The 23,256-nt window shown below is 41.8% G+C and overlaps 1 protein-coding gene across 5 annotated transcripts in view; it reads left to right on the top strand.

Annotated features, from left to right (window-relative positions):
- Positions 1-23,256, top strand: part of arap2 (ArfGAP with RhoGAP domain, ankyrin repeat and PH domain 2) — a 326,408-nt gene that overhangs the window by 152,403 nt on the left and 150,749 nt on the right. For all 5 annotated transcript variants that reach the window (XM_059647100.1, XM_059647094.1, XM_059647098.1 and 2 more), the window contains 5 exons: positions 2,860-3,059; positions 6,699-6,784; positions 13,166-13,348; positions 15,911-16,085; positions 17,933-18,064. In XM_059647100.1, coding sequence (XP_059503083.1) covers positions 2,860-3,059; positions 6,699-6,784; positions 13,166-13,348; positions 15,911-16,085; positions 17,933-18,064 — 776 coding nt within the window. The remainder of the gene's footprint in view (positions 1-2,859; positions 3,060-6,698; positions 6,785-13,165; positions 13,349-15,910; positions 16,086-17,932; positions 18,065-23,256) is intronic.

The following is a 23,256-nucleotide window of genomic DNA, read 5'->3' as shown; positions in this document are numbered from 1 at the left end:
CTGGTTTTGGGATGCAGTGGGTGGGGGGGAAGAGCTGGGCTGGTTGTGTGGTGCAGTGGGGGGGAGGGGATGAACTGGGCTGGTTTAGGGATGCAGTGGGGGAAGGGGAGATTTTGAAACTGGTGAAGTCCACATTGATACCATATGGCTGCAGGGTTCCCAGGCGGAATATAAGTTGCTGTTCCTGCAACCTTCGGGTGGCATCATTGTGGCAGTGCAGGAGGCCCATGATGGACATGTCATCAAGAGAATGGGAGGGGGAGTGGAAATGGTTTGCGACTGGGAGGTGCAGTTGTTTGTTACGAACTGAGCGGAGGTGTTCTGCAAAGCGGTCCCCAAGCCTCCGCTTGGTTTCCCCAATGTAGAGGAAGCCGCACCGGGTACAGTGGATGCAGTATACCACATTGGCAGATGTGCTACGTCAGCTTTTGTGCTCCTGAGATGCTGCTTGGCCTGCTGTGTTCATCCAGCCCCACATTTTATTATCTTGGAATCTCCAGCATCTGCAGTTCCCATTATCACTGCTGAGCGTATGTTTTTTTTGTGATTAGAAGCTTATCTGCACCATCATCCTTTGCTTCCTATCTGCAAGCCAATTGTGGATCCACTTTGCCAACTGGTCTTGGATCCCATGGGTTCTTACCTTTTGGATCAACTTCCATGTGGGATCTTGTCAAAGGCCTTACTGAAGCACATGCAAACCACATCTATTGCACTAGCCTCATGATTGAGGCTTGTGATTTCTAGTACCTGAGTGAATGTCAGGTGGTTTATTGTTTTTATTTCCTTTTGTGAGACTTTTCAGTGGTTGATACTTTCAGTTACAAATCAGCTGCATTATTGAGAGTCACATGGGCATTTTCCTTCCCTAAAGAATATTAGTGAATCAAATGAGTTTCTAAAACGGTTGACAATGGTTTCATGATCTTCTGTGGGGCCTTGTTGTTAGCTTTCTTTCAATTACATTTTCTTCATCTTCCATGGTGGTATTTGAACTTGGGCCCCCACAGCATTGCCTGTGATGATTTTATTTTTGTTCTAGTTTCTGTACCCAAAGGTAAGTGACTTTCTCTTGCAAAAAGATTTAGAGAAAAAAAATACAGTTCTATTTTGTAATAAAGTGTGAAGCTGGATGAACACAGCAGGCCAAGCAGCATCTCAGGAGCACAAAAGCTGACGTTTCGGGCCTAGACCCTTCATCAGAGAGGGGGATGGGGTGAGGGTTCTGGAATAAATAGGGAGAGAGAGACAGGCAGACTGAAGATGGAGAGAAAAGAAGATAGGTGGAGTGGAGAGTATAGGTAGGGAGGGGATAGGTCAGTCCAGGGAAGACGGACAGGTCAAGGAGACGGGATGAGGTTAGTAGACAGGAAATGGAGGTGCGGCTTGAGGTGGGAGGAAGGGATGGGTGAGAGGAAGAACAGGTTAGGGAGGCGGAGACAGGCTGGGCTGGTTCTGTGATGCAGTGGGGGGAGGGGAAGAACTGGGCTGGTTTTGGGATGCAGTGGGGGAAGGGGAGATTTTGAAGCTGGTGAAGTCCACGTTGATACCATTGGGCTGCAGGGTTCCCAAGCGGAATATGAGTTGCTATTCCTGCAACCTTCAGGTGGCATCATTGTGGCACTGAGGACTTCACAAGCTTCAAAATCTCCCCTTCCCTCACTGCATCCCAAAACCAGCCCAGTTCGTCCCCTCCCCCCCACAGCATCCCAAAACCAGCCCAGCCTGTCTCCACCTCCCTAACCTGTTCTTCCTCTCACACATCCCTTCCTCCCACCTCAAGCCGCACCTCCGTCTCCTACCTACTAACCTCATCCTGCCTCCTTGACCTGTTCGTCTTCCCTGGACTGACCTATCCCCTCCCTACCTCCCCACCTATACTCTCCTCTCCACCTATCTTCTTTTCTCTCCATCTTCGGCCCGCTTCCCCCTCTCTCCCTATTTATTCCAGAACCGCCTCCCCATCCCCCTCTCTGATGAAGGGTTTAGGCCCGAAACGTCAGCTTTCCTGCTCCTCTGATGCTGCTTGGCCTGCTGTGTTCATCCAGCTTCACACTCTGTTATCTTGGATTCTCCAGCATCTGCAGTTCCCATTATCACAGTTCTATTATGTGCTTGTTCATCATTTTAAACAATTTGTTTTTATAGTGAAACATTAACTAAGAAGACAGATGGATAAGTACATGAATAGAAAAGGTCTATGGGGATATGGGCCAAACGCAGGCAAGTGGGACTAGTTTAGTTTGTTAAATTTGGTTGGCACGGACGAGTTGGATTGAAGGGTCTGCTTCCATGCTGTATGATTCTATGACTTTATAACTGTTACCAAAAGCTTACCTGGAACCTAGGCAATGTAAGATAACCTCAAAATGAAAGGCAGGGAATTAGAACTTGCCCATGAGAGTACTTTTTAAAAAATGAAAGTTGAAATAAACTGGAGTAAGAAAAGTCAGAAAGTAATAATCTACTATGCCAGAACCTTCATAATAATTTTACTCAAAGATAATTCAGTGAATGTTATTGAATTATTACATGGGAAGCAGTATTTTAGGGAATGGTTGCTTTTTGCTTAAGCTCCTTCAGGTACTAAGAGTTGGAGAGAGTGCAATTGAAATTTAACAGCTTTTAACATCCCAGGTAACTAGTACATAAATATTTACAACAGCTTTATAAATACTTATGGAATGTTCATGTTATAAATGGTGCATATATTGTTTTATGATAGCAAGCTGGTTATAAAATACTGCCAGTGTAAAATAGTTATTACTTTTCCCAGTTTTTTTTATACAGTGAGAGTAATGTGGCATTGTACTATTAGTCTAGATAATTAAAAATGAAATGGAAAAATCAATATTTCAGCTTCACAGCAGAATCTGAACGCGAGAAACAAGAATGGATTGAAGCTATGCAAGGATCGATAGCAGAAAGCCTGTCAGATTATGAAGTGGCAGAGAAGATCTGGTTCAACGAGTCTAACAGAAACTGCGCAGATTGCCGTGCACCAGATCCTGAATGGGCATCCATCAATCTTGGTGTTGTCATCTGTAAAAAATGTGCAGGTAATGAAAGAAGGTAAAGGGAAGCTGCACAAATCATAATGTCTTCTTTTGTGCTTTTGCAGGTATTCAAGTTTGCTGGCGTTTATCAACCCTTCAGTATGCTGTCTTCTGTGTCTATGAATTAGCTAGTGTGTGCTTCACACAGCTGAAGTTACCAGATAAATAGATCCTGTATGTTGAAACTTAACAGGAGCCACTTTGGACTCCGAGATTCCTTTCTTTGTGGATATCTTCTTAGCTGCTACTGGAAGATATTGTACTTATCCTCAGTCCACCTTTATGATGTCAGAATTGCGGATGTTAGCTGATCATTACGTAATTCCCAGCATCATTCATAACTCCTCAGGGATACAGAAGTAGGCCTCGTGTGCAGCAAAACATTGAGGTTTGGGTTAATAAGTGACAACTAACATTTGTGCCACAGATGGGTCGGGCAGTGACTGTCTCTAACAAGAGAGAACCTGACATTTCTCCTCGACGTTTAAAGGTACTGCCATCATTGGATTCCGCACGATCAATATTATGATGGTTGCCATTCACCAGAATTTGAGCTAGATCAGCCTTATGAATACTGTGGCTTCAAGATCAGATCAGGTTGGGAATCTTGACTCCCCAAGACTTGCCCACCATCGTCAAGGCACAAGTTGGGAACCTGATGGAATACCCTTCACGTGAGTCAAAATCCCAGAATTCCCTCTAAGGGCATTGTGGGTCTGCCTATAGCATGTGGACTGCAACGGTTCGAAAAAACAGTTCACCACCACCTTCTCAAAGGCAACTAGGGATGAGCAATAAATGCTGATCAGCCAGTGACACCACGTCCAATGAGTGACCAAAAAAAGGTCAAATTTGGTCAGGCAAATATATTTGCTAGGGTTTTGCTTGAATGTGCTCATGATGGATTATTGCTAATTGTTGCAAACTCATCTGAATCCTAAGTGAATGGATGACGAGTGACCGGATGATAAAACAGTAGAATTTCTGCCAGTAATATCAATCTAATGTTAGCAAAATTGGCTGAGCATGTGCAACAATTGGGGACTGCAAGTCAGTTCCGTCCAAAACCACTTACACTCTTTTGTTGTGCAGTTTTCATCACTGGTTCACAATTCAGTTGATCAGATCAGCCCTCACACATAAAGCTGGTCAGAATCCTAGATTCAAACTAAGAGTCCAACAGTTGCACTAATTGAAGAAATTATGCAAATTCCCCTTGTCCTGTTTGTAGAGATTTTCCATGTCAATTTTTTTAAAAAGTTAGATTGTATGATTATACATGTCGATGGAAGATTTTGAATTTCTAATTTTGAAAGGATCTTTTCTGAAAGCTTGAGCTGTAACCTGACTGGCTTGTTTTGGTTAGTAAAAGCATCCAAATTGCCTCAGAATGCCTGTCGAGCTGTTGAGCCTTTTATTTATATTGCGACGATTGAGGCCTACTGTTAGTAACATTTTTCAGTCGTTAGTATTTTTTCCCCTTTCCAAATATGTTAATCTTCATTTTTGTTCATCAAACATAAAAAAATTCTGAAATTTCATCTTGCCTTTCCAATCATATTCTCCCAAAAGCATTGTCACAGCCAAATTCAGATAACACAAATGTCAATCATGTAGCCAATGTTTCAATGTTTTATGTCCAGTTTAAAACATCTCAGAAAATAAACTGTAACTTATAGCAAACACACAAAAAATGCATACAAAAAGTATCAGATTTATCTTATTCATAAATCTCATCATAGGGTCCCTACAAAGTGGAAACAGGCCCTTTAGCCCAACAAGTCCACACCGTCCCTCAGAGCATCCCACCCCAAACCCAAACCATAATCTGCACACCCCTGAACACTATGGGACAATTTAACAAGGCCAATATACCTAATCTGCACATCTTTGGACTGTGGGAGGTAGCTGGAGCACATGGACGAAACCCACGCAGACACGGGGAGCATGTGCAAACTCCACACAGACAGTCACCCGAGGGTGGAATCGAACCCGGGTCCCTGGCGCTGTGAGGCTGTAGTGCTAACCACTGAGCCACCGTGCTGCAAATCAGCTACCAAGAACGTTACCGTGGCTTGGCAAGTTGAATAATGTGCTCCGACATGATTTTTTTTTAATGAAGTTGGAACATCCAATTTCAATTATTTGTTGAAAGAAAAATCAAGTTAACTCCTCGAACATTTAGTGACTTGAATAGCAGGAACAATTTCTAATGAAACAAATGATTGCCTAATGCATAGCACCATTTGCAACACCTCACATTGAAACAGTTTGTCTACAAATGCAGCAAGATCTGGATGATATTACAATTGGAAATTAACATTTGTGCTGCATAAGTGCAGTGACCAACTCCAACAATCTAATCATTGCCCATGATATTCAATGGCATTGCCATAACTGAATCCCCATTATCAACATTCTAGAGGTTACCAATAGCCTAGGAACTGAACTAGACTCGCCATATATAAATACTGTGACTACAGGAACAGACCAGAGGCTAGGAATTTTGCAGTGAGTAACTCCACAAATCCTGTCCAGTATCTGTATGGAACAAGTGATGGAATATTTGGCACTTGCTGGATGAGTACAGCTGCATCAACATTTTAGTGGGGTTGGAGGGATGTCTTCGTGCTATTATCACTAGAATATTAATTCAGCGACCCATATCATGTTCTGGACATCTGGGTTCAAATCCTACTATGGCAGATGATAAAAATAAGACTGTACTGATGACCATGAATTCAGTCGTTTGTTGGAAAAAAAAAGTCAAGTTTACTAATACCTTTTAGTAACTGTTCTGGCCTACGTGTGATTCCAGATCCACAGTGATTTGGGTGATTTTTATTTGCCCTGTGGGTAATTAGAGATAGGCAATAAATGCTGGCCTAGCTAGAGATGTTCACATCCTGTGGATAAATAAATTGAAGAAGCTTGAGAGCACCCAGCCCAAAGTAATCTACTTGATTGGCACCAGTTCCACAAATGTTCATTCCCCCACTGATCATCGACACTCAGCAGCAGCAGCAGTGGCTCCTTAGACAGCATCTTCCAACCCCACAACTGCTTCCATGTAGAACAGCAGTGCCAGCACACATGTGAAAATGATCACCTCCAATTTCCCTTATAAGCCAAACACCATCCTGAGTTGGAGATATAGGTCTGTTCCTTCGGTGTTTTTAGATCAAACTCCTGAAGCTCCCTCCCTAACAGAATTGTGGGACTACTAACACCAGGTAACTGCAGCTCATCACCACCTTCTCGAGGGTAACTAGAAATAGACATTAAATGCTGGCACAGCCAACAATACCCATGTCTATGAATGAACAAAGAAAACCCCATTTCGTGCATTAAAAATGCGTGAAATTTTATTTTTGTTGATCAAAAGCATAACTTTCTTCAGATTTGAAATTGAAAGATACTTGCTCTTGTGGAGATTAGGAAATTAATTAAATGCAACCATATATTATGCAAACTCACTCTCAAAACATAGAAAACTTAATATCAATAAAGAGTTTTTGTCATGAATTATGAAAACTGAAATTCAAAACTAACAAATTGGAAAAAAAAACTTGTTGCATTTTTTGTCAATCTGAGTGAGTAAATAATAACATGCATTTATATTTGTGTTTTGAATAAAACCAGGTCAACATCGATCACTGGGTTCTAATATTTCCAAAATTCGTAGTTTGAAGTTGGATACCAGTATTTGGAGTAACGAACTTGTTGAGGTAAGAAACCATCTCATAATAACAGATGTATTCTTCTAAAAAACATCTTTCTATAGTTTGATTTGGACCAGGAGAATTGTTTGGAAAAGATCAAGTGCATTTTGATCAACTTGCCCGCTTATTTTTAGTTGCACTAAATCCTGTTAACTTCATGTTACATCCTGCAATCCCCTTTTTGTTCAGAAACTGACAAATTAGACTGATACAAATTTGTTTCAGTGCCTTGCACAAGTTTATGTACGTTAAAATAAAACAAATTGAAATATATTGGAGATTATGAGATAATCAAGTACTAAATAAGTACCAGTCTTCTTAAATGTATGGTTTCCTAATATCAGGAATTATACAGCTCTAAAAGTTCTCATTCAGAAAATCCAAGAAATGGCACAAACACAACTTTGCGAAAGCTTGAGGGCATTTTCCCTTTCCCGTCACCAAAACATCAGTCAACGGCCAAAATGAACTAACCATCTTCACTGAACAAAAACAAATGGAGAAATTCACCATGCCAGGCAGCATCTGCGGAGACAAAATAGAATTAATGTTTCAGGTCCAATGACCCTTCTTCAAAACTTTTGAACCAACCATCTTCATGGTAATGCTGCCTCATTGTGTCAAACAGGATAGAGGCAAATTGATTCTTCTCATTACTCGTCATCTCCTATCCTAATGAAAAAGCTTTCAAGCTGTGCCATCATCTCTTGTGTAAATTCAACCAGTTTTTCTGATTGTAAGGTTGAGGAAATTAGAATTCAGTACCTTCTCTGAGCATGAGGTTTCATAACATGGAAGATAAAATGGAACAGTGCTCTGCCCTGCCAAGTTCCAGAGCTGGGAGAGTTTATAGTGGTGGAGTTGGGGCCTGACTGTGGAGGAACTCATAAATAAGAATTATATTTTCAAATGTGAATTTTAAACTTGAGACATTGCTAACTGGGAGATAATGTAGGTGAGTGGTGATAGGGGACAGTGCTTGAGATATGAGTTAGGACTTAAGTTATGAGTAGAATATATTCTGACCTCAGATTTATAGAGAATAACAAAAGGGCTAGCCAAGAGTGCATTGAAATAGCCATGTCTAGTTGTAAAGGAAAATAGCAAGGTATAAAAGTTCAGTGCTGGATGAACTGAGACCAAATGAGTTCGCATTGCTTCACAGGACATGGGTATTCTTAGTAATCATCATGATCTCTATAGCCTTGTTGATCTCTATGATTTTAGCAATTTTTGTGATTTGAATGATCTTGGTGATCTTTATGATCCCTTTTGTCTTGATCTCCGTGATCCCTGAGTTCTTGATGATTTTTGCATTCCCTGAGGTCCTAGTTGTCTTTGTTTCCAAATGTTGTCTGTACTTTAGATATTTCAACCTGTTTACTTGATAGCAAGGTGAACAAAAGGATACAGAATTCAGTTTGTGTTTCAACTCAATTTTATTAACAAAATATTCTTTGTTAAAACATCATGTGAGCATTTCCCAAGTTCCAGAATTTTTACTCTCTGTCTCGCTCTATCAGACTGAGAAGGGACATTACCTGCAAAAATCCATATGTTTGAACTGAGCCATTAGAATCTCCTTCCTCTCTGATGTAAGACTGGCTGTCTTCCATGAAGGTGGTTTCACTAGTCGGGGCAGATCTCCTCCTGTGTCTTCTCAGATTGCTGCGCTGTCTTCCTTAAGAATCTTTGTTCAGTTATCACTGTGTCTTCACTGGATCTTCACTGAGCCTTTATAGATGGCGTGGTGTCTAGGTGTGTGTTCTTATCCACCTTCGTCCATCATCTTCCAGAATGTTCTGTGACCTTTAGCCAATGAGGCCATGAGCTGTGTTCAGATCATTCAATGCAGTTGCACCCTCATTCTTCATTGTTGCCATGCTGGGAGATGTAAGGTGCAGATAATCAGGCAGTCAAGATGTCAGAATGTCTGATCAACACTTCACTCTATAGCCGTCAGGTTGATTGTGAATGGTTCCCCTTGAACCTTTGTAACTTCTTTAACCTTCATTACCACTGTCTCTAACCGATAGCTGCTGGCTGTTATTTAATGCAGTTTGATGAATTTTCTGTCAGGGCTGATTTCTCTGGTTGTGCGTCAGTTTAGAATGCCCAATACAAAACAAAGTTGCTAGAAAAACTCAGCCGGTCTGGCAGCATCTATGGAGGAGACAACAGCATTAACGTTTCGGGCCCGGTTCTGAGGAAGGGTCACTGGACCTGAAATGTTAAGCCTGTTTTATCCTCCACAGATGTTGCCAGACCTGCTGAGCTTTTCCAGCAACTTTGTTTTTGTTCCTGATTTACAGCATCCGCAGTTCTTTTGGTTTTTATTTAGAATGTCCAATGTTGGGCTTGAGGTTGCCTGAACACAGAGGTTTTGGTGATCTTTGATCCCTGTGATCTTGGTGATTTTTTGTTATATCTGAAATATTGATGATCTTAGTTACCAGCTTCCTCATTTTGCTGATTCTGTTCCAATCTCTTTTTTTTTTTCCTTTTTTTTGGCAGATGCAACTTCTTTACTCAGTCTTGACAATCTAAGATTGCCATAAGGTCTAGCCTTATCTCTGCAACTTGTCAAAGGCCAATAATATATTTTCAACAGTTGGCTAACTGCGGTGTTTTATAATTGCACTAAACTTGTTTTTTTAGTTTGTGTTTTGACCTTCTGTTAATCTTTACCACTGCAACTTATAGCTGTTAACTTGGATGCTTGTATCAAATACATTGATATATTCAGCATTCTATGTAAATTCAATATTTACTTGAGTGTGTCAGTGACTGATAGTAGTTGATTTTCATTCTGTTGCCTGTGTAATGTTTTACCATGATTCACAGATATGCTTTCTGAGCATAATTTCCACGTTTGGGAAAAGGTAAATCGAACCATTAGAAAGTTTCTAGGGTTAGTAATGCAGCCTTTATGAAATATTAAGAAGCCTTCTAGCATAATGTTAATCATCCCTCCCAATTGATCATGAGTTCCTCTGACACCATTCTGCAGTCTGTTCGCTAAGATGATTACATATTCGCTCTGACCATGTAGTTAGCGTGATAATTAGATTGTATACTTTAGAGAGACAATATGGTAATATTAGACCACTGAAGGTGACTATTCTAGATTTAACTAGCAAGAAAGTGACTAGTAGTGCCCAAGAAACACTTAATAAGTCATGCAATGTTTTAATAATGATAAATTTATAGCCACAGTATGTCCCATGACTTAGGGATTATTGTCACATTTTGCCTCGGCCCGCAATCATGTTGGTTTTGTGACTCATAAATGGGATCTATTTCACTTCAAAACATTAACAATGTACACTGTGGAAAGAGCTTGGAGAGTTGCAGTCTAATTCTTGTAGACCGGCTATAATTTGTTACTTCAGCTCCATAATATTCTCAGGAAAATTGTTGGACGTTCAAAGCATTGTGGAGACTTTGTCGAACTTTAGAAATAGAGGATAGAACACAAATGCAGAAGCCTCACGTGCCCATTTTACAGATCCCATTTTTTAGGTAGATGAAACGGAATGGGGTGTGTCTGACGCATAAGGGAAAGCCAAACTCAGCCTGGTTATTTGAACTCTGTGCTGAGTTGAGACAAATCCCATATTGCCTATAGCACGAGCATCATCCGGCAGTGCATGCTTGAGATCTAATTACTTGTAAAGGGCATATGAGATATGTAGAACTGTAGAACTATCAAGTTGTGATCTTATATGAATCCTCATTGCTTTAGGAAGTAGAAGAAAAAAAACTAAGCCTGCCTTTTGTTATGAGGGTGGGAGACACGGGACTGTCAATTTTTAATTTCTGTTGCCTAATTCCTGCACTCAAGACCTTCACGGATTGGTATGATTTTTAAAAGAGAAGAAACATGGACCTAGAATAGTTGCATTGATCACAGAACGAGGCAAATTCAGGAAACCAATCTGGATTAAATCACTTTTTTAATTCATTCTTGGGATGTAGGCATCACGGGTCAACATTTATTGCCTGTCTCTTGTAAAGGTGATGGTGAGCTGCCACTTTGCACTAGTGTAGTCCATGTGCTGTAGGTAGAACAGTTTGAACTAAATAATTATTCTTTCGAAAGATATTGAAATCAGTCTATTGAGTTGGGCATCAAGAAACTCTGATATCTTGTTTTCATTTGCATTTGGACAATAATTTGCAAGTATTCGACATAAAAGGTTGCTTGCAACCACACAGCTTGAAAATACAATCAAACCAGACTCAGGTGTGCACAAATGAACAATATGTCAGTAACTGCTTAGCAGAATGGCAGAGAGAAAGAAAAATTGATTCGTAATGACAAGAACTGAAAGATATTTTCCTAGTTTTTGCCACATCATCTTGAGAGGCAGCCCTGAAAATACAGCAGATTAGAGATATTCATTCGCCTAGAGCTAAAGAATTGTACAAATTTTGTTCCTACTAAGGACACAAGACAACAACTAACCAGCTATGGATCAGCTTTAAATAAAACAATTGAATCTAAGAACTATTGAAACTGCATATTTTTATCTTTCTATTATACTTTGTACAAAATTTTATATTTGTGTTATCTAACATGTACAGAAACACATATAAAATTTTTGCACAAAGTATAGTAGGAAGATAAAAATATGCAGTTTCAATAGTTCTTAGAATTAGTTTGTTTTATTTAAAGCTGACACCATAGCTGGTTAGCTGATGTCTTGTGTCCTTAGCGGGAACAAAATTTGTACTATTCTTAAGCTCTAGGCATATGAATGGCTCTAATCTGCTGTACCTTCAGTGCTGGCTTTCAAGATGATATGGCAGAAACTAGGAGAATATCTTTCAGTTGTCATTACGAATCAATTTTTCTTCCACTCCACCATTTCTGCTAAGTAGTTTCCGAAATATTGTTCATTTGTGCGTACCTGTGTTTGGCTTGATTGTCTTTTCAAGCTGAATATTTGCAGGCAACCTTTTATGCCAAATACTTGCAAATTATTGAACAAATGCAGTGCTTTATATTATCAGTGTTAGTTGGTTTAAGAAAAAACTGCAAACCTTGTAAATGGCTCCATAATTTTGGCCTAGCAAACAACAAATCAGTAGAGGTACGAAATTGTTATGTGCTAATAATAATATCAAAATTTTCTTTGTGATCACTTAATGGGGTTAAAAAGTGGAAAGCCAGTTTATATCTGCTGATTACACTGTCATTGGCAATTGAAAAAAGTCTGCTATAGTAGTTACAAAAGCCATTCACTGTCATTTGTTCAGGGATGGTTATTGTACAATTATTAATGATTGCCTGCTTTTCACAATCTACAATTTTCCCATTGTTCTAGGGGAAGGGTGGTTGGAATGTAAGTTCACCATTTTAATGCCAGCTGAAAGAAGATTTAAAGCACAAAATTACTCTGACATGAGTAATGAGCACAACTGTATTTATTTTCATAGTGGTTTAACTACTTGAGGTTTGTTTTTTTTAATTTTGAATAGGCCTTCATGAATGGGAGTAGTGGTTTATTATACTGAAAAGTATGATAAATATTTGGATCTTAATTTTATTTCATCTCCACATGGCTCCAAGCATTCGCTCATCGTGGGTGATAGTATGTGAGTAGACATGGATAGTTTATGACAAATGATGGTAGTTGGGGAGCATGATTTGGCCTGGAATACATCAGGGATCCTAGGAGATTATGCTGCAGTATGGGGGGGGGGGGGGGGGGGATTAGGGCTAGAGGGCCTAATCTATGAAAGAATAACTAGAAACCTTACAATGCAGAAAGAGGCCATTCAACACTGACCCCCGAAGCAGCATTCCACTCCATCTCTGTCAACCCACATTTTCCATCACCAGTCTTCTGAATCTACATATCTCTGGACTGTGGAAAGAAACGTCAGCACCTGGCAAAAACCCACACAGGCATGAGAAACTCTGTACAAACTGTCACCTGACACTGGAATCAAACCCAGGTCCCTGGCACTGTGAGGCAGCAGCATTAACTACGGAGCCATCGTTCCCTCCAACGATAGCGGCCTCAGAAAGCATGAGACAACCGAGACCTTTCAGATTAGTTATCTCAGTACTTGTCAACTCCTGCACCTACCTTGGATCTGCGACAAGAGATAGCATTGCCAACTCCGATCACATTCCCTCCACCTCAGCCTGGAACGTGGATTGTGCCATTTCGTACACTTGTCCCAAGGCAGGACTAGCGAGCTGCAAACTTTATAGACTCAAATCACTCACCTCAGGGGTTAAACAATGATTCTGCCCAAAGTGTTTTATAAACAAAAAGTTGAATTTTGAAGTCGAAAGCAAATTGACATATTTGTGCCAAAAAGTATTGTTGCCAGTATTTTTCTTAATAGCTGTGCCTTTTGTTTGATTTGCAGCTTTTCATTGTTGTAGGAAACAAAGTAGCCAACACTTTTTGGGCAGCCAATCTCAAAGCGGGTGAAGAATTGGATATGGATGCACCACCAAACTATCGCCTTGAATTCATCACTCAAAAATACAAGGAAGGAAAATTTCGAAAAAAACTCTCATCTTTTCTAAACCAAGAAGAACTAAACAAGGTAATGCAAGTCCCTCCCAAAACGATATTTGCATTACTCCATGCTTTCGGATATTATCTCTTAAAGTTCAGCTGGTACTACTTAAGTGAATTTTGAAAAAAAGTGCAACTTCATGTGGAAAAAAGTACCAAAATAAGATGCTTCTTATGCACCATACTTATTCATCTTATTCATTGCCAAGCAAACTGACACTTGCTCTAAATTGATGTTCTCTTAAATATGATGTTTTCTTTTTACACAGATGTGTGTTAGCCCTGTGCTTGCATCTGTAAGTGCATTGGCATTTTTTTCTTTGTGTTAAGTTTCTAACTCCATCGCTTGTTAGCTTTTAATACTATTAGTGCTATTTTCTTTAACATTTCCAGAAGATAAGTTTGTAGTTTTGCTTTTTCTCTTGACATGAGACATTTGCTTTTCATTACCCCATCCCACCTTTTCCTGTTAACACCAGTGAAAATATATGCGCAGGAATGTTTCCAAGGAATTAAAGTATTGCACATGATACAAAGAGTATTGTCAAGTGTTGCACATTCACTTCAGTTAGCAATCATCAACCGTATAGTCCCAACTGGAAAAGATATTTTGTGCTATAACCAAGGTGATTAACATCAAGCTATTTGGTATACTTGCCAATGTAAAGTTTTCAGTTGAGATGTAAGTTACCTTGCCTTCATAGAATTCCTACAGTGTGGAAGCAGGCCATTCAGTCCATAACAACTCACTGAGCAGCATCCCACCCGGACCCAACCCCTACCCTATCCCTACATTTCCCATCTGGGACACTATGGGTAATTTAACATAGCTAACCCACCTAATCTGCACAACTTCGGACTGTGGGAGGAAACTGGAGCAAACTCACAACATAGGGAGAATGTGCAAACTCCACAGAGACAGTTGTCCAAGGTTGGAATTGAACCCGTGTCCCTGGTGCTGTGAGACAGTAGAGCTAACCACTGAGCCACCACATCACCCTCCATAGTTATTTCTTTTTATTAGACGGTTCTACTTTGGTACTGTCGCTATAAGTAATTTTTTTTAACACTGACTTAATTGCCTTAGCAACTGATGCTCCTAGAAATAGAAAAGATCTTCCTTCAGGTGGCTTTGGCAGAGAAATCTGATATGTTTTATTAATATTGCCTTTAAAACAGCAATAGTTAAGGAGGAGAGGTGAAAAATAACCTACCCTTTTACATCCAAATAGAGGACATTTTTCTTGTTGCACCACTCATTGTTAAAACTTCTTTGAGACAAATAAATAAGACTTGTTGAAAATCTGCTGAGATGATGGGCTAGCGGTGTTAATCCAGAAACGCAAGTAATATTCTGGGGACCTGACTTTGAATTATGCTACAGCAGAATTTAAGTTCAATAAAAACTAGAAGGAAGAGTCTAATAATGAACATGAAACCATTTTTAACTGTCAGGAAAATCCTATATGGAACACTAATATCTGTTAGGGAGGAAATTGCTGTCCTAAACCGATTTGGATTACGTGTGATTCTAGAAGCACAGCAATGTGGTTAACTCTTAACTATCGTCTGGGATGTGCAATAATTGCTAATCTAGCCAGTAATGACTTCATACCATGAATAATTAAAAAAACTGATACAAAAACAGATAGTCAAGTAGTCTAAATATTGCGTAGCCTGAGCTGATTTTTTAAAAAATCTTTTCTGTTTGCTTTATTATAATATATTAACTTTTACCAGACCACACAGTTAATTTTATTAAGTTGACTAAGAAAACTCTCAATTTGTAGAATTATTACCATTTTTTTTTCAGAAATTCACATTCATCATATTTAAGATCCAAAAAAAAGCCTCTACTTAACATTTGCACAGTGACGTGTGGGGAGAAGAGAAAATTTCATGCTGCAGGCACAGGTTATTGAAAGCTGAAATACATGAAGCAGATTAGGAAATAAAAGCAGAATGTTATCAAGAAGCAGCACCCACACACCCATAAATCCATGCAAAGCAAAATCTGAGTTCTCTAGAACCAGACAGAATATTTTAATGTGCCTTTTCAAGCAGATAGGCATATTTGGGCTTGATATGGATTCCAACATTGTCACCTTTTTAATTTAAACAGAGTGGAATTCAATAAAAATGTTATGCAGACAGACTAGAGAAGGGTGATAGGGATATTGTAGTTGGAGACGGTATAGGCCAAAGTCTTAATATGTCCGTCCAGATCTCTTTAGTATTGAAGAAAAGCCTACATATTAAAAGTGTAGCTTATGTGTCCTCTCCATGGCCATTGACTGGCAGGGTTTACAGCATTTTCTGCTCATAGTGGATGATATGGTCGTAACAGAAATTGGATAATGCCCTGGTTTAAATCACTTATGTGAGATTAAATTAACTTCTGACACAAGAAGCCTTAAAATTGCAGATGTTCCTTTGCACAGCATTATGTATGTTGTGCTGAAAGCTCTGATTGAAGGATGATGTATATTCACATATCAAGATGAACTAGCTGTAATTTTTAACTTAATCTTGTATTTATGCCATTCCACTCATTGCTATTATGTTTCCATCTTTGTATTTACACATACAGGCTTTATGTCAAGCCGTTGTGACACAGGATATCTTGGAGACTATGACTCTTGTTTTCAGTGGGGCAGATGTCATGTGTGCAACAGGAGAACCTACTTATTGTACCCCTTACCTGTTGGCACAGAAAGCTGGCCAACGATTACAAATGGAGTTTCTGTTCCATAATAAACTCTCAGGTAAAACTTTGTTTGTGGCCTGCAACCAGAATGGTCTGTACTTTGAGAGTGAACATATATTTTGTCGTGCCAGCTGTGAAGTTGATTTTGTGCATTCAGGGGTCCCTGATTTACAAACATCCAATTTCCAAATGCAGTTATTTAAGAACACAATCCTGTACAAGATTAAAATGTGAAAGATCTGACATACAGTCATTTTCTCGATTTATGAATGGCTGCTTTACGTTATCCTGCTTTCTGTTCTGACTTGCATTCAAATCACCATGCAAATGCACTGCCGAATGGAACCCATTAGCAGCCTGTAGACTGCCTGTATTTGGTCAGGTAATTCTTAATGAATTAATTAAACACATTTGAACACATTTAAATATTTCTAAGATGTAGGTAGATGAAGCCGGATATTTCTTCTAATAGATGATATAAAATTTTCTAAATTGCAAGTTTTCATCTTTTGAAAGAGAAAGGTAGTGATTTATCGACCTACCAAGAAACTAAGGGTTGAATTTTGACTCCCAAAAATGAGTGGGTCACAGCTACTTAGAGGGGAAAAACAAATATATCAGAAACACAAACCAATAAATCTCGAATCTGCCCACTTCCCGTTCGAATGGAGGCAGGACAATGATAATGACAGTCAGCCAAACTGACTCATGGGAAATTGGTTTGTCTCATTAATTTTAATTGTTATTCTATTTTTAACAGCATGTACTTGGGTTGTCTGTGCCTGGAAAACTCAGCAGCTTAAAACAAAATCATGAAGCAAGTACCTTTCCATAAAATCCAAAATGCTACAAAAACTGGAACCCTGAAAGTAAAACAGAAAAAAATGGAGAAACTCAAGTCGAGAAGCATCTGTGGAGAGAGAAACTGAATTAGCGTTTTGAGTCCATTGTAACTGTTCTTTAAACTATGTTTCCAAGAACAGGGGGCGCCTTCAAACTTAAATAAACCCATTGCAATTCTCCAATCGTTTCTGTTCTACCCCAATCATCTTTTGCTTTCCTGCACCCACACACTATGTCCTCAACCCCATTGCAATTGGGAGACTTCTACTATCTCTCTGCTGACTCAATCTAACATTGGCAGTGACCTTGTGTAGCAGGTCTCTAGGCTGTCAATTGGGCTGTTTTCAGACTTAAACACTGTTTGCTGGAGAATTGATTGTTTCTATTAACAAATGTGTGATGCGCTGAGGACAAAGTGGCATTCCCTTGTACAAAACTGATCTTGATCACTGGAGAGTCGTCAGCTCCTGATAGTGACTTTTACAAAAAAAAATTGACATGTTGCTGGGTTGCTTCAAACATCTTTTCACCTTTTGCAATATGTGATAATAATAGCCAATAATCTATGAAAATAATACAACTGTGGTGGTTAACAATAATCACTCACTGTTTTTGAGCTGCTTAATGCACACCATCATGTTTGTACTTAGAAAACTCACCCTGTCAAATTACGCTCCGATGCATACACTTGGATGGTCGATAAGAGAAGGTTCACTAAGATTGGGGTGAGAAGATTCAGCAATCCCTGTGAGTCAGGGAGCTTTGATAACCCAAAACAAAGCTCTGTCATCAGGATAGAAACATTTGCACATAACTTGTTCAAACTTAAAAATGGGTAAAATGTTTGAATTAAACACCATTATAAATACTAGCTGTAGGTTAATACAAGTTGTAACTTTGATTCTGTTGCTGAGTACAGGACCAATAATGACCTGCCCCTACTTTATATGTCACAAACATTTAATAAAGGTTAAAAATGCATTACATTTGGAAGCACACTTTGAGAACTCAGTCCTGCTTTGAGTCCATTGTGAACATTGTTTATTTGTTGTTTATCCATAGTACTCCCGAAGATTGATGCACTGTCTAAAGCTGGCGTCCTTTCTAATAACTCACAGTCCAGCTTTTTGTGTGGTTTCCTCTACAAGGCAATGAACACTACAAAAACCATAATTGAGAAAAGATTGAAAGAAGGTAGGTTACATTTTGTTATGTAATGATATCTGCATTTCAGCAAGTAGCTCAATTGCTTCATACTGGGACAATGTAAGCCAGTATGACTGAACGTCAGGAAGCTAACATCAACATTGGTTTGATCAGGCAAATGATTTCTGCTTGTGCTATAATTGGGATGATACTTGAACAAATGCAGTTTGTGACTGAGATGTTAATATTATGATTAATGGTGTCAAAATGAAATTTTGCCCTCTGGCACTATTCCTGAATAATTATACTCACATGCAGGTTGTGGTGAAATAAAATGTAAATATTCTGTTGCTGAATCTCCCCTCTTCCTGTTTCCTCCTCCTGCTTTTGCAGACACCATTGGTATACTGTTCTTCCTGATCCCATCTTGCCTGTGTATTTGTACAGTGAGCCAACAGATGTTGATCAGATAAGCAAAGATAAGTACATTTGGACTCGAGATAATAAAATGTGAGGCTGGATGAGCACAGCAGGCCCAGCAGCATCTCAGGAGCACAAAAGCTGACGTTTTGGGCCTAGACCCTTCATCAGAGAGGGGGATGGGGTGAGGGTTCTGGAATAAATAGGGAGAGAGGGGGAGGCAGATCGAAGATTGAGAGAAAAGAAGATAGGTGGAGAAGAGAGTATAGGTGGGGTGGTAGGGAGGGGATAGGTCAGTCCAGGGAAGGCGGACAGGTCAAGGAGGTTGGATGAGGTTAGTAGGTAGGAGATGGAGGTGCGGCTTGGTGGTGGAAGGAAGGGATGGGTGAGAGGAAGAACAGGTTAGGGAAGCAGGTTGGACTGGTTTTGGGATGCAGTGGGGGGAGGGGACGAGCTGGGCTGGTTTTGGGATGCGGTGGAGGAAGGGGAGATTTTGAAGCTGGTGAAGTCTACATTGATACCATTGGGCCGCAGGGTTCCCAAGCGGAATATGAGTTGCTGTTCCTGCAACCTTCGGGTGGCATCATTGTGGCACTGCAGGAGGCCCATGATGGCCATGTCATCTAAAGAATGGGAGGGGGAGTGGAAATGGTTTGCGACTGGGAGGTGCAGTTGTTTATTGTGAACCGAGCGGAGGTGTTCTGCAAAGCGGTCCCCAAGCTTGGTTTCCCCAATGTAGAGGAAGCCACACCGGGTACAGTGGATGCAGTATACCACATTGGCAGATGTGCAGGTGAACCTCTGCTTAATGTGGAAAGTCATCTTGGGGCCTGGGAAAGGGGTGAGGGAGGAGGTGTGGGGGCAAGTGTAGCATTTCCTGCGGTTGCAGGGGAAGGTGCCGGGTGTGGTGGGGTTGGAGGGCAGTGTGGAGCGAACAAGGGAGTCACGGAGAGAGTGGTGTCTCCGGAAAACAGACAAGGGTGGGGATGGAAAAATGTCTTGGGTGGTGGGGTCTCATTGTAGATGGCGGAAGTGTCGGAGGATGATGCGTTGTATCCGGAGGTTGGTGGGGTGGTGTGTGAGAACGAGGGGTATCCTATTTGGGCGGTTGTGGCGGGGGCGGGGTGTGAGGGATGTGTTGCGGGAAATGCGGGAGACGCGGTCAAGGGCGTTCTCGACCACTGTGGGGGGCAAGTTGCGGTCCTTGAAGAACTTGGACATCTGGGATGTGTGGGAGTGGAATGCCTCATCCTGGGAGCAGATGCAGTGGAGGCGGAGGAATTGGGAATAGGGGATGGAAGTTTTGCAGGATTGTGGGTGGGAGGAGGTGTATTCTAGGTAGCTGTGGGAGTCGGTGGGCTTGAAATGGACATCAGTTACAAGCTGGTTGCCTGAGATGTAGACTGAGAGATCCAGGAAGGTGAGGGATGTGCTGGAGATGGCCCAAGTGAACTGAAGGTTGGGGTGGAAGGTGCTGGTGAAGTGGATGAACTGTTCGAGCTCCTCTGGGGAGCAAGAGGCGGCGCCGATACAGTCATCAATGTACCGGAGGAAGAGGTGGGGTTTGGGGCCTGTGTAGGTGCGGAAGAGGGACTGTTCCACGTAACCTAAAAAGAGGCAGGCATAGCTGGGGCCCATGCGGGATTTACAGACTAAGGGGGTGGCCATGCGCACCCGCATGGGCCCCAGCTATGCCTGCCTCTTTGTAGGTTACGTGGAACAGTCCCTCTTCCTCACCTACACAGGCCCCAAACCCCACCTCTTCCTCCGGTACATTGATGACTGTATCGGCGCCGCCTCTTGCTCCCCAGAGGAGCTCGAACAGTTCATCCACTTCACCAACACCTTCCACCCCAACCTTCAGTTCACCTGGGCCATCTCCAGCACATCCCTCACCTTCCTGGATCTCTCAGCCTACATCTCAGGCAACCAGCTTGTAACTGATGTCCATTTCAAGCCCACCGACTCCCACAGCTACCTAGAATACACCTCCTCCCACCCACCCTCCTGCAAAACTTCCATCCCCTATTCCCAATTCCTCCGCCTCCCACGATGAGGCATTCCACTCCCACACATCCCAGATGTCCAAGTTCTTCAAGGACCGCAACTTGCCCCCCACAGTGGTCGAGAACGCCCTTGACCGCGTCTCCCGCATTTCCCGCAACACATCCCTCACACCCCGCCCCCGCCACAACCGCCCAAATAGGATACCCCTCGTTCTCACACACCACCCCACCAACCTCCGGATACAACGCATCATCCTCCGACACTTCCGCCATCTACAATCTGACCCCACCACCCAAGATATTTTTTCATCCCCCAACCCTGTCTGCATTCCGGAGAGACCACTCTCTCCGTGACTCCCTTGTTCGCTCCACACTGCCCTCCAACCCCACCACACCCAGCACCTTCCCCTGCAACCGCAGGGAATGCTACACTTGCCCCACCACCTCCTCCCTCACCCCTATCCCAGGCCCCAAGATGACTTTCCACATTAAGCAGAGGTTCACCTGCACATCTGCCAATGTGGTATACTGCATCCACTGTACCCGGTGTGGCTTCCTCTACATTGGGGAAACCAAGCGGAGGCTTGGGAACCGCTTTGCAGAACACCTCCGCTCGGTTCACAATAAACAACTGCACCTCCCAGTCGCAAACCATTTCCACTCCCCCTCCCATTCTTTAGATGACATGTCCATCATGGGCCTCCTGCAGTGCCACAATGATGCCACCCGAAGATTGCAGGAACAGCAACTCATATTCCGCTTGGGAACCCTGCAGCCCAATGGTATCAATGTGGACTTCACCAGCTTCAAAATCTCCCCTTCCCCCACCGCATCCCAAAACCAGCCCAGCTCGTCCCCTCCCCTCACTGCACCACACAACCAGCCCAGCTCTTCCCCTCCCCCCACTGCATCCCAAAACCAGTCCAACCTGTCTCTGCCTCCCTAACCTCTTCTTCCTCCCACCCATCCCTTCCTCCCACCCCAAGCCGCACCTCCATCTCCTACCTACTAACCTCATCCCACCTTCTTGACCTGTCCGTCTTCCCTGGACTGACCTATCCCCTCCCTACCTCCCCACCGATACTCTCCTCTCCATCTATCTTCTTTTCTCTCCATCTTCTGTCCGCCTCCCCCTCCCTCCCTATTTATTCCAGAACCCTCACCCCATCCCCCTCTCTGATGAAGGGTCTAGGCCCGAAACGTCAGCTTTTGTGCTCCTGAGATGCTGCTGGGCCTGCTGTGCTCATCCAGCCTCACCTTTTTTTATCTTGGATTCTCCAGCATCTGCAGTTCCCATTATCACTGATACATTTGGACTCACTAGTTTTATAGAATGCAAGCCATGCTGTAGTTTGTTCTATCCTGTAATGGCTGATTGGTATGTATAGAAATTGTCATTCCCTAATGCAATCTGCAGAGGACATGGTGGCTCTTTCTGATGAACTGGTGAAGTTGCAAAATCACATTGACTACCTTGAATTGCAATTAAACTATGAAATGTTTAATACCCACCATGTTTTGATCTTTAAAACAGTGAAAAGTTAACTTTACAGCCTGGCTTTTCAGCTGGGCATAAGGAGCACACTGTTGGGGCAGATTTTGCCTCTGTCAACCCAATCAAGCACAAGGGGCCCTTGAATTGGGAATTTTAATTCTGGAGTGACTGGGTTCTCTCGGAGTCGTGGAGTCCAAAGGAACAGGAGGTATAGGTACAATAGGCTGAATGGCCTCCTTCTGTGCCATAACGTTTCTGTGATTCTGAGCACAGAGGCTGCCACGGGGTACAGTGCTGGATTGTAGTTAAGACCTGCCCCAGTATTCCAGCAGTGTAATGAAGTTTAGAAGTAAAACAAAATATAAAGCTTCCCTGCAGTTGCCACTCCATCTCACCTCACCTTCACATGCTGTTTATGCCTGCCCATTTCAGTCCATGTAACCTCATGTCCCTAACTACATTTATAACCAACCATACCTTCCATCCTGATATAAGCCAGGCAGCACACCCCAGAATCCTTCATCCTACCCATTCTAATCTATGCCCTTAACACACGCCTATGGCCCTTTGTAGCACATATGCTGATATTGTGCCAGCCCGTGACAAATATAATCCAATGTACCAAATATCAATTGCAGATATTGCTTTTAACAAAAAAGGATTCTTAAAAAAATGACTGAGTGGTAGGAAAGAGAGTAATGGTCAATGTGAGGTTTGAAAAGAGAGCTGGATGTATATCTAAAAGTGATCAATTTAATGTTAGACGGAGAATGGAGCGATCTGGTTAGCTCTTTTCTGAGGTGCAACAGTCACGATGAGGCAGTGGCCTCCTTCTGTTCTGTAAAATTCTTTCATTCTAGAGTACAGGGGAGTGCAGGTGCAGAGGGACCTTGGATTTTATTCACATCAATCGTTAATAATTGCAGGACAGATTGAGAAAGCAGTTAGTAAACATAAATTATCCAAGCTTTTGTCAATAGGTACACAAAGTCTTCACCTTCAACAACCAGTTCTTCATCCACTCATATGAAACAGCCGTGAGGACCAAATTTGCATCCAACATGCCAACATTTTCATTCACAAGTTCGAACAAGACTTCTTTGCTGCGCAGAACCACCAACCAACATTATACACCAGATACATTTATGACATATTCTTCCTTTGGACTTATGGCAAGGAATCACTGAAACAACTACATAGTGATATCTGAAGAAGGGTCCAACCCGAAATGTCAGCTTTCCTGCTCCTCTGATGCTCCTTGGCCTGCTGTGTTTATTCGGCTCTACACCTTGTCTCACACTCTCCAGCACTACACTGCA

Source organism: Stegostoma tigrinum, chromosome 1 (genome assembly GCF_030684315.1).
Source record: "Stegostoma tigrinum isolate sSteTig4 chromosome 1, sSteTig4.hap1, whole genome shotgun sequence".
NCBI classification, from domain to species: domain Eukaryota; kingdom Metazoa; phylum Chordata; class Chondrichthyes; order Orectolobiformes; family Stegostomatidae; genus Stegostoma; species Stegostoma tigrinum.
This window is presented reverse-complemented; position numbering and strand designations above follow the sequence as displayed.